We start from the raw sequence: 12,907 nt of genomic DNA, 5'->3' as shown, positions 1-12,907 counted from the left end.
ACTGCTCCGATGGTCTCCGATTTGCTCTAGTTATCATCCATGCGCAGTTGGGAATCTTTCTGCAACAATTACAATTTGAATTTTGTTTGATACTTTGATGGCAGCTTTCCTGTATGAATGTCAAACAATTATTACATTTGGGGTGCCACATAATACACTCATACATAGATCGGCAAGGCTCCTACAGACTTTCTTGCTGCCTAGGCAGAGTATCAACTGATCTAGCTTATCAATTTCATATATCTCATACACATCACAAAAGCCAAAATAAGTCTTCGCCAAGGTTAACAGCTCAAATTCAAGGAACATTTAACCAGTGCACTTATGACTCCTGAAAACTTGATCCAGGAACAAATCGATTGATACAGAGGCACCTTACCATTTGAACCTTCCTATAAGATCATCAGAATTGTGATCCTACAGATTGTTGGGCTACAGATGAGAAGAAGCATGCGAAAGGCCATTGATCAAATGCTTCTAGTTCTTCCCTGTAGGAAAAACTAGATTCCTCATCACGAACACTTCGTCAATGGAAGAAAGCCAAATTGTTCCAACTTCTTCTCAAGCTCAACTTGGTTGGCACCAACAAGCTTATCCAGCTGCTGCCCATCTTTTAGGAAAATGAATGTCGGAGTCGCCTGGATGTCCCATGGCGTACTCATTTCCTGCAACCGCCAAAATGACAGGGATTTTACTTTAATTCCTTTCATATAATCGTATGTCAAAAGAGTTGTTAGACAGAAAAGTGTATACAATATACAGAAGCAAAAAATATGAACATATTGATTTTTGTTCAGAAGATAATATCAGTTACTGAACAGACTTTAACTCAACATTATATGCCTAAGTGGTTGACAAGCATGTATGGTAGGAAACTACCAAGCAAACATAAAAAAGTCTGTAATGCCATGAGCATAAATTTGAAAGCACAATAAAAGCAATAGAAATAAAAGTACTTACTGTCATCCGATCAACATCTATTGACAGAAAAGTGAACGAAGGGAACGCCTCAGATAGCTTGGAATAAACAGGTGCAATACACCAAGATGCACTGAAATTTACCACAACCTGGAGAAGAGAAGATAAATACTTGTGGATTAAAATTTAAAACTTTGTCACTCACATTCACGCACACAAATGCACACATACATATATGCATATAAAAGGATGACTAAATTAACAAAGTCCCATTTGTAAAAAATATCAGAAAGAAACATATCATGAACGACAATGAATAGAAAAGTGGATCATTGTTTTTTCGAGTGCATGAATGAAGAACAAAGCAATGTTTTAAAATCATCCAGTTACATGCATTGACATCATACATCCTTCCATGCGTGGTCAACACTATATAAAATTATTTACTATCTTGCCGTCCTTATTTGCTTCTGATATCTTCTCATCCCAGCTTCCTTTATCAGTTATGGTATGAACAATTAATTCCACCACTGTGTTCTAGTTTGTCCTCAGAATAGACAGTAACACAAATCTAACAAAACAAAGAAAAAGAAAGTAAGTGCCTTCACAAAGGTATAAGGCAGCGAAGATCATGAAGCACCCTACAGCAATTTTCTCCCGTTATTTATTTGACTACGTTATGCATATTTGAGCAGGCCAATGACATCAAGGAAATTATTTCTAAATCATTATGTTCCTGAGAAAGATGGATCCAAATTAAGAAAAGCAGTGAGAATAACTTGGTTTGCTACATGGTTTGTGAGCCAAAAAAGTTGAGCTGAGACATTATTAAAACATCAAAACTCAAAATTGGTGACTGGTAAAGCAGCCAAAACGCCTTTTTTTTTTTTGGGGGTTGTTGGTGTGGGGGGGTTGGGTAAACAAATGCAATTTTTCATTAACTCTGCCTCTAATGAAGTTCAAAGCTCAAGCCTGTGATATAAACTTGACCATTTCCACCATCACTTTTTATGCCAAGGTGCAGAGACACACCGAAACAACCACAACAAACACATGCATATATTTCCTACTTCTTTACATAAAAAATTAAAATTAAAAGAAAAGTGAATAGGAAGAAGTAATTAACAGGGTATATAAGTGCATCTACCAAGAAACCTTTAAAAGTGGCTATGAAACAAAGGAAGAAAGCTGATGGCACTGGAACAAAATATCTTGCGCTGCCTTGACTTCTCATGTAGTTAGCTTAGAAACACTAACCTTATCCATGCAGTTGCCCATTCTAACTCAAGATAGCCAACCAAGAGAACAGGGTCACCCAGCTTCTGTAGGGAAAATTAGACAAACTTCTTTAGAAAAAAAAACAGGAAATGTGTATGGCACTTGCAAGAAACTCGGACAACCTAAAATAAGAGAAATAGTAGAAGATGCCTGCAATCCAAACAAAATAGAATTTTTTAGAAAATAGCTGATTTCTTACACCTTAAGGTCACAATTTATTGCCCAAATAGTGAGAGAAGAGAAATAGTCACATAGAAATCTTGTTTTCCATTGTTTGACAGCGAAAAATAAATTCATAAAGGTTCTCTCAAAAGACAATTTTTTTCCTTTTAGGCAAAAAAAAAAAAAAAAAGGTCAAGTGGATCATGGTTTCTCAACTTTTCCTTGTCGACCATATTCCACAAAACATAAGAAGATTCATAAATTTCATTTTCTTCTGTTGATTTCGCGGGATCTCATCATCGGAACCACCAAGAAAAAATGAATGGGAAAGAACAGATACATTGAGCCAAGCCGTCCCCCTTCGAGGGAGAGAAGAGACCCACCGGTACCGATCCGTTATTAATGGCGGGAGAGAACCGGCGGGAATCGGAGAGAATAGACCCGAGAACGGACGGGAGGAAAACGGTAGCGAGGCGGGGACGGCGGAGCGCGCCGGGGAGGCCAGAACGATCGTTCTTGCGACAGTTGTAAGGGTTAGAAGGATTGTAAATACCTTTGCATTTTTTCCAGAGGACTTACCGTTAAATACCTCTGCATTCCATTCTCTCCTAACTTGCTAACAAAGAGCCATCAAAAATTGGCGGCAACCTTATTATTATTATTATTATTATTATTATTATTATTATTATTATTATTATTATTATTATTATTATTATTATTATACAACTAGACTGCAAGTGCAGCATAAAAGATCAAGATACAAAATATGATATAGTATTTTTAGATGGCCGTCATTTTGACACTAGATTCAATTTCTAATGTGTTCGGTTACGAAAAAAACAACCCAATTAGTAATACCGGTTATCTTTCGAAAAACATGTCGAATAATTATTCAAGTGGAATGATTGAGGGCCTCCAAATGTCATGGAATAGTGGATGAATATCGAGATGTCTTGCTTATCGTGGATCCAACTAATAACCATGACAGAATCGTCCTCAATGAAGATCTTCTTGATCTGCAGCTCTTGATGCGCGCGAATAATGCCAGTTCTATAAGAGAGCAACATTTTCTCGTAGCAATAATGACTCGTTTCCTCCTACAAGAGGGCTAGGCCGATAGAAAGGTGGCAGGATGTCCTTTGATTCCATAGTATTTTTTAACTGCCTTCCATACGTACTTGTCAAAGTTATAATGGAGAAGTAGATGACCTGCACTCTTAAGTATGAAGCCACAACTTGAAGCTACCAATCATCCTTTCTATTGTAAAAGGATGGCATTTTATTAGTCCCACATCAATTGTGACTCAAGAGAATCAAGGTCTTCTTTCCTCTAACGAGGCATCTTTTAAAAGGTAAAATTACGAAGTTCCATACAATGGATTGATCAAAATGGATAATACTTCGTATGTTCGAGCACAGAGAACCAACCCATCCCATTTATCTCTAGCTTATTTGGGATCGAGAACTTCCCTCCTCTTGTATACCAGCACCCATCCCATTTATCTCTAGCTTATTTGGGATCGAGAACTTCTCTCCTCTCATATGCCAACACTTTCCAAACCAGTAATTCCTTCATTTGCAGTCTATTCACGAGGGCCAACAAGTGAAGCTTTTCCACTTCCTCGGGCATTACTAGCTTCCGTAATGTATCATAATACATCTCAGCCATCCGATGTTTAAAAACTTGGTAGAAGGAAGCCACTAGGAACTTTATGTCATTTGTTAGTTTCCGCATAACCTTAATCATCAAAACTTGAGGGAGATGGTATTCAAGATGTCAGGAGTTCAACAAATTCCTCGTCTTGCTGCAAGTTCATAGGCCTTGTAACTTGTGTGTGTCTTCGGTTTCCGCACTGCTCCATTGAGAAACTATAGTAAAATTAGTTTTCATAGCTCAAGAATAGAGATCAGAAACAATAGTTTCAGAGGCAAAGTACATAGCCAATCATCCTCCCTAAAACACACCGTACTCATTTCCTAACTTGAATACAAGACGCTGGCAGAAAGCCTTTTGACTCTTGTTTATGTCTTTATATATTGGGGAGAAACAATGCAGCCTTTTCTTAGTCTTTAGTCCCACCTTCCTTCTAACATAATGTAGAGTTAACTAATTTTCCTCCAAGTACTTCATCTTTGACCAAGAACTTCCATGCCCATTTAACCAACCATGCAATGTTGGATTCTTCAAGATTTTTAATTGCTAATCCCCCTTCTTTAGCTTTACATATATTAGCCCAATTAACCAGACAACTAAATCCACTAATTTAATCCTCTCTTTTCCAGAAGAAGGCCTGTCTTCTTCTGGCAATTTGATGATAGACCTACCTAGGAAGCTCCAAAAACTGCCATGCAATGTGCTGGGAAGAAAATTTTAGAAGAGTAATTCTTCCTCCATAACATAAAAGCTAGCCATTCCATTCAGCTAATCTATGGATCAATTTTCTCTAATGAGGGTATCCAAGTTGATTTCGTTAACCTTCTATCCTTGATTGGTAGGCCAAGGTAAATGAAAGGAAATTTTTACAACTTACATTTAAGCACTTTGGCAAGATTTTCAGCTTCAGCTTCCTCCATATTCATGCAAATTTAATGAAGTTTTTGTCCCAGATGATCTTGAGAGCTATTGAGCTCTCGAAGGATAAAAGTAGAGCCTTGACCGCAGTCAAATTAACAGATGTCCCTTTGATAAATAGAGTGGAATCACAGCAAATTAATTATAAAGAGAGAGTGTTCCAACTATATAATTGTTGTTTATACTATAAACAATATCCTGTTCTCATGCACAAGTCAATAATCTTGTCAACACATCTATTGTTGATATAAATAAATCGGCTGATAAAATTAAAGGGTCCCCTGCCTGATCTCTCTCTCTCTCTCTCTTGCATTGTGTCCACTAACCTGGCGAACCATTAAAAAGACAACAAATTGGAGATGTAGTTAATCCATAACTTAGGAAACACTCACTTTTGAAAGGTCCAATCGAAATATCCAATCAAGTCAAATGAGTGTTTTTATCAAAAACAACTTTACAAATAGCCCATCCATCTTAGACCTCTTCTAGTAACCAATGATGTCACTAGTTGCCATGATGTTCTCAAGGATGGGTCGTCTCTTTATGAAGTTAATTGCAATTCGTGCACAAAATAAGATGGGAAAAGACTTTATGAAGTTGATTGCAATCCATGCACGAAACAAGATAGGAAGAGACTAAGTTGTGCAACATGAACCTTTGTGATGATCTTGTATAGATTGTTAAGAAGATTGGCCGGATATCTCTTCTTTGGAACGAGGGTAATCTATGGAAAGTCTGTTAATCTTCAATGTACTCCTATAAAATTCTTTGAATAGGGCAACCATATCATTTTTTAGGAACTTCCTATCTTTTTTATCTTCAATTAATTGGAGGGTGAATTAGCTAGCCCTCCTCAATGCCTTCCAAATGAACACAATTGACATATGTTATTTTATGTGGCATCGCATTATTTTTACTTGGATCCAGTTTTGAAATTAGAATAATAGGAAAAAAAAAATCATAGCTTGTTAAATATAGATATAGGCTTAAATAATGTCCATGTACAGATGGCATCATCTTATTTAAAATCTTAGCATGGTCAAATATTCAATATTTTGTGGTAAGATCCATGCTCAAATCAACCATCATTTTGGTCAAGCCTAATGCGGTTTAAGCCAGTGTTGGATACGTCGAATAGGGGAAAAATCAAGAGAGTGTGGGACTGCATTTATCATTGATAGTCATCATCAGTTGCATATTGGGGTTTAATGAAGTTAGGGGTGGGATCTAAACAATCAAATACTACTTACAAGCTAGATACCTTAATTAATGAAGCTTAATGGCATAGATTGGATCTAATTAAGTTGATTATGATCAATGGTTGTTTCAAACACAACAATTTTTTGAAGGTGTGGGAGCTGAGTTTGAAACCATTTTGTCCACTCACTATAAAGTTACATGCAGGAAAAAGTATCATCCACGCATGATACCAATGTAAAAGGGGCAACTGGTGCCAAATTACCTGACTAGTCCATGTAAATGATGATTGGTCATAATCTTATCAAATAATTACATTTTTATGAAAAAAAATAAAAGGCATCATTTAGAATTGTTGAATAAGTAAAATGTACTTTTTAATAAGAAATATGAAGAGTTCTTTATTCAAATAATATTAAAAAAAATTACAAAAATAATGCATCTTTCAACTTATTTACAGAGATAATGCAAAATCACAAAACACCATTTTGAATGATATTTATTGGATAATAAATGCCATTTGGAATGGTATTTTTTCGCTACACATCCCCACCCCTGTGGCACTTCGGTACACCCCCATTACACCCTGTGGCACTTCGGTACATGTCATTTTGGTAGAAAAAATCGAAAGTGTCATTTGAAATGATGTTTGTAAATTAATTTTAAAAAAATAATCCACCACCATCCTATTAAATTTAATTTTTTACTAATTTATTATTAATTTTAAAATAATTTATGAAAATAATTTTAAAATAAATTATGAAAATAATCCACTTCGATCGAAACTGATCGTCCTCCAATCTGATTCTGTTAGCCCTCATCTTCTGATCGGATCCAGATCCTCCCAGCTCCCATCATCTTCGATCGTCTTTTGATCAAATCCTCCAGCTCTTATCCTTCGCTCGGAACGGTCGAACCCTTCCAGCTCTTATCCTCCAGTCGGATCCGATCATCCTCCAGTCGGATCCTACTGGCTCTCATCCGATGGATCTGGATCCTCCAACTCTCATCCTCCAGTCGAATCTGATCGATCGATCCTCCCAGCTCTCATCCTCCAGTCAGATCTGGACGTCTTCAGATCCTCCCAGCTCTTATCCTCTGGTCGGATCCGATCCTCCCTGCTCTCATCGGATCCGATCGTCCTCCAGTAGGATCCAGATCTTTCAAACTCTCATCCTCCGATCATCCTTCGATTCGAATCCTCCGATCATCCTCCGATCCGAGCCGATAGGATCCTCCCAGCTCTCATCAGAGGTCGTGGTTCGATGATCAATCAGGAGATGATCTCCAAGCCATCATCATCATCATGGATGTGTATGGATGCTGACCAATAAACCCTAAACTTTAAACCCTAAACCTTAAACCCAAACCCTAAATCCTAAACCCAAACCCTAAATCTTAAACCTTAAACCCTAAATCGGAGATCGCTAACATCCAACAATGTGCAGTGATGTAGACAGAACACTGTAATCTAATCTGACCTGAAGTTCAGTATGATCTGACCTTACCTGACCTAAAGCACCGTGTGACCTGACCTAAAGCACTCGAATATTGTGACTTGACCTAAAATTCCTGTGATCTGACCGACCTGTGACCCAACAGGACTAACCAGATGTAGGTGCCTACATTCCAAGTACCTACAATCCAATTTTGACAAAAATTCAAAAAAATTAAGGACCCATGTAGGCACCTATATTTGGATTGTAGGCACCTAAAAATAATACACGGCTAAGCAGATGCAGACGCCTACATCTAGGCGCCTACAATCCAGGCGCCTAATTTTTTAATTAAATATGAATAATAGTAATTTATTAAAAAAAATAGATATTTGTGCCTACAATCTAGGCGCCTACATCTGGATTGTAGGCGCCTACAATCTTAATTTTTTTTAATTTTTTTAAATTAAATATAGATAATGATATTTTATTAAAAAATAAAAAAATAGGTGTTTTTGGATTGTAGGCACCTACAATTCAGATGTATGCGCCTACATCTGGATTGTAGGCACCTACAATTCAGGCGCCTAAATTTTTTTTTAATTTTTTTAATTAAATATAAAATAATAGTATTTTATTTAAAAAAATAAAAAAAAAATAGGTATTTCTGGATTGTAGATGCCTACAATCCAGATGTAGGCGCCTACATCTGGATTGTAGGCATCTACAATCCAGAAATACCTAATTTTTTTTTATTTTTTTAATTAAATATAAAAATAATATTTTATTTAAAAAAATAAAAAAATTAGGTGTTTCTACAATCCAGATGTAGGCGCCTACATCTGAATTGTAGACGCCTACAATCTAGATTAGGCACCTAATTTTTTTAAATTTTTTTAATTAAATATGAATAATGATATTTTATTTTAAAAAAATAAAAAAATTAGGTGTGTAGGCACCTACAATCTAGATGTAGGCACCTACATCTGGATTGTAGGAGGCTACAATCTAGATTATGTGCCTAATTTTTTTTTAATTTTTTTAATTAAATATAAAATAATGATATTTTATTTAAAAAAATAAAAAAAATTAATTATTTCTGGATTGTAGGTGCCTACAATCTAGGCACCTATTTTTTAAAATTTTTAATTAAATATAAAAAATAATATTTTATTTAAAAAAATAAAAAAAATAGGTGTTTTTGGATTGTAGGTGCCTACAATCCAGATGTAAGCGCCTACATCTGGATTGTAGGCACCTACAATCCAGGTTAGGCGCCTATTTTTTTTAATTTTTTTAATTAAATATGAGTAATTTTTTTAATTAAATATGAATAATTATATTTTATTTTAAGAAAATAAAAAATTAAGTGTTTCGGATTGTAGGTGCCTACAATCCAAATGTAGACACCTACATTTGGATTGTTGGTGCCTACAATCCAAACTAGGTGCCTATTTTTTTTAATTTTTTTAATTAAATATGAAATAATAATATTTTATTTAAAAAAATTAGGTGATTGTAGATGCCTACAATCCAGATATATGCGCCTACACTAGATTGTAGGCACCTACAATCCAGACACCTAAATTTTTTTAATTTTTTTAATTAAATATAAAAAATAATATTTTATTTAAAAAATAAAAAAATTAAGTATTTCTGGATTGTAGGCACCTACAATCCAGATTAGGCATCTATTTTTTTTAAATTTTTTTTAATTAAATGTAGATAATTAGATTGTAGGTGCCTACAATCCAAATGTAGGCGCCTACATTGGGTTGCTCCGATCTTCAGCCTTTATATATTTCGAAATGGAACACTCCTTCTTCATCTGCTTTTCTTCCATCCTTAGCTCTCTACTTTCTTTCTATCCTTAGCTCTGCTACAAAACCTCCTTCCATCAACCTCCTTCCATCTTCTTCTCTCTATCTCCTTCAGAATCTCTAGCTCATTTTCAATATATAAAAACGATGATGTGACTATTTCATTACTAGTAAATATCTGGTAGCACAACATTGTCACATAATACATTTCTGGATATAAAACAACATTTAAAATACAATCCCATAAAAAGACATCAAACAATATTGAAAATATATCTCCGCAACTTTTAATTTCTTCCACTGCTTGAAGTTGAAGTGTGTTGAAGTATCCTAGGACAGCGATGGCGATCATGACCTTGTTCCTTACAAAAATCATAATGATTCTTGCTTCTTATTTGCCTATCATCCATCTCATTTCACAATCTTGTTGATGTTGGTCTGCTTTTCTGCTTGGATCTCAAACGATGATAATTAAGAATACATTTGAACATACCTGTATGCATCCAATAATCTTCATGTGATAATGGATTAAACTCACTACTCCAAGTATTCATATATACTATAATTGTATATGTATCATCCATAAATTCACTAAAATATACAGCAGTTTCTTAGCATACAGCTAAAACATGTGAACATAGATATTTGTACATGCTCCACTTTTCACAAGAATATTTTTTTTACTTAAAATAACAGTATATGAATTTTTTTCATTTTGTAATCCTGCACTTGCTCTCCTCGTCAGCACTTTATATATGCCTCTTTGAAAGTTGAATGCTGTTACTCGATGCTGATTAGCTTTAACTTGATCTTCAGCAATCTTAATAGTAACATGAGTAAAAAAGATTGTTTGGATTCTCCTGTACATATCTTAAGGCTTGGGCATGTCTCGTATTAAAGTATTTCATAAGACGGTAAAATATCATTTAAACACAAGCTGTAATTGGTACATTCCTAGCTCCTCGTAAAATACTATTAAAATCTTTCAACAAATTTATAGTTACCACACCATAGTGCAGACCATCATCATGTGCCAGTATCCACTTCTGTTTTTCTAACTCAGACAACCAACTTCAAGCCTCTTCGTTCACTGTTCTGATCCTACCCATTATAAAATTGAACTTGCGAACTTGATGAGTGCTTCCTGCTTGCTATACTGCTATTTTAAACTGTACATTTTTAAAATGAGTGTTAAAATTACTGTAGATATATCATAAGCAGTATCGGTGATAGGCACGTGGTGGACTCCATCCAATAGATTCATCTGCAATGGCATTTAATATACCTGGATATCTGTCAGAAATTAAGTATACTCCATTTCTGTCTTTGACGATATGTATTTTGAGCTGGAAAAAAAACCAACTCCAACTAACAGTCGTCTCTTCATCCACAATTGCATATGCTAAAAGAAAAATTTTATTCTCTGCATCAATTTCTGTTGCAATTAACATCTTACCTTTAAACTTTCTATATAAGTGCATGCCATCAATGCTGATTACAAGACGGCAGTGCCTAAAATCCTGGATAGATGGTTTGAAAGTCCAAAAAATATAATTTAAAATTCAAACATCAAAATTTACAGTTTGAAAAAAATCTCATGAAATAACAGTATCGGAGTTTGCATGTTGGAGTGCAGCCATATAATAAAGTAATTTTGCATAAGACGGCTCCCATTCTCCATAAATATCAATCAATGCCTTTTGTTTTCCACACTATGCTTTTCTGTAAGATACTGTGTACTGAAATTGATCATTAACGGTTGCCACAATAGCTTCAACTTTAACACTAGGATTCTTCTCAATAATATGTCGGACTAGTGTACCAATCATCTTTCCACTGATATGTTTGTGGTCTCGACTCAACCCCATAAACAAACAAGTATGAGAACTCTCATATTTTGTAATTTGAAAATATCCATACTTTTTCAACAATACAGTACGAAGCCTCCATTTATAATTTTATACGTTATCTGATGATGCATATCGTATGGACCATAACTTTGAATGTGACTGCACTACATTGTATGTCCGATGCTTCATAATGTAATAAAGATCAACAGTTCTCTTTAGATAATCTTTACTCTCAAATATTAGACCTTTCGAAAATTCAGTCATCGAGGAGTCCCAAAACTGATAGTCAGAATTTAATCTTCGACCAGCGCTAACACAACTACCATCATCTAAATTTATATTGTTAAAAAATTATGGAGATTCGTGCAAACGAGATTGAGGTTCTTCCACATTGATATCATCTTCATCACCATCTTCATCTTCATCATTATCACCGCTACTGTCCTCATCCATCTAATAGTCTTCATCCTCATCCATCGCCTACCCAATCATCATCCCCTATATGAATCTTGTATCATGCACTTACTACTACTTCCACCATAGGAGAAGTCACTATAGCAGAAGATATCACAGAAGAAGTCACCATAGGACTTTGAATAATTGGACAATTAGGACCAGCAGTAGTAAAATATTGTTCTGCAAACATGGTCTCAACACTATCTGTTTGCACCATCGGAGTCACTAAAGGAGAGGAAGGCCCAGGAATATTGCCGTCTTGGGTTAAAAGCTGACTATAGTATTCAAAATTCGGTACATCTTCCTTTTCAATATATAATTTCAAAAATTGACATTCTGAATATTTCAAAAGAAATATCAGCATTTCTTGGACATCTTCATCATCATCAATTGGTACTAGGATATACTTACTCTACATTAACTGCCCCAACAGATTAGAAGATCTCCATTTCAATTTGAGTTCATATTTTTTTTTGTCTACAAGAATACTACTGTATAAATAGTCTAATAATTCTTGATATGATAATGATGAAGATACCCTAATCATCTAGTTTGCAGGATAACTATACTGCACGCCAGCTTCGTCATTCTATATTATGCCATCATAATACAATAGTAGACGAACCCGAGTAGTGTCTATTTTCTCACAAAAATCTATGACAATATCAAAATCAAAAAATTTGTATTAATAATTATTTTATCATTTCAAATGACTTACATGATAAATATGCATCCTATCATCAGCTAATAATAGACAAAGATCGGTCTTATCCCATTCAGAAATTGTATCAATTCTATAAGTTAAACATAGTAATCAAACGATATGCAATAGGGACAGAAAAAAATTTCAACATCATTTCTCCTTAGTTCTCCCCACACGGCTGAAAATGTGTGAGGAGAACTAAAGGAAAATGATGTCTGAAATTTTTTTCGAACCCTCTGCATATCGTTTGATTACTGTAATTATTTATAGAATTAAATATAATTTCTAAACTATCCAAACTGGATAATCAATTGATCAATATATATATTTTATGACATTCATACAAAAATATATAATTAAATTACAAAAATCTTCTTTGAGTTTAGGTTGAAATTATACTTAAATTTAGTATTTTGAAAAATGCACACCTACAGCCCAACATTTACGAAAAACCTATAATTTAATCCCCACCTTAGGGGGTTAACGTGTAGATTTTTCGTAGACGTTAGACATGT

General features: G+C 34.7%; 1 protein-coding gene across 1 annotated transcript; it reads right to left on the bottom strand.

Annotated features, from left to right (window-relative positions):
* Nucleotides 1-632: 632 nt before the first annotated feature.
* LOC105046006 (thioredoxin H4-1) lies at nucleotides 633-3,002 on the bottom strand (the record flags this gene model as incomplete). The annotated part of the gene is given in 6 exon segments (XM_073257483.1): nucleotides 633-665; nucleotides 961-1,068; nucleotides 1,366-1,440; nucleotides 1,442-1,489; nucleotides 2,176-2,240; nucleotides 2,699-3,002. Coding segments are annotated over 5 exon segments (285 nt in total), but the record flags the coding sequence as incomplete, so codon positions are not given.
* Nucleotides 3,003-12,907: the final 9,905 nt, after the last annotated feature.

The sequence above is a fragment of the Elaeis guineensis genome, chromosome 5 (genome assembly GCF_000442705.2).
Source record: "Elaeis guineensis isolate ETL-2024a chromosome 5, EG11, whole genome shotgun sequence".
Classification (NCBI taxonomy): Eukaryota; Viridiplantae; Streptophyta; class Magnoliopsida; order Arecales; family Arecaceae; genus Elaeis; species Elaeis guineensis.
The sequence above is the reverse complement of the archived record's forward strand: the minus strand, read 5'-3'. Positions and strand labels throughout refer to the sequence as shown.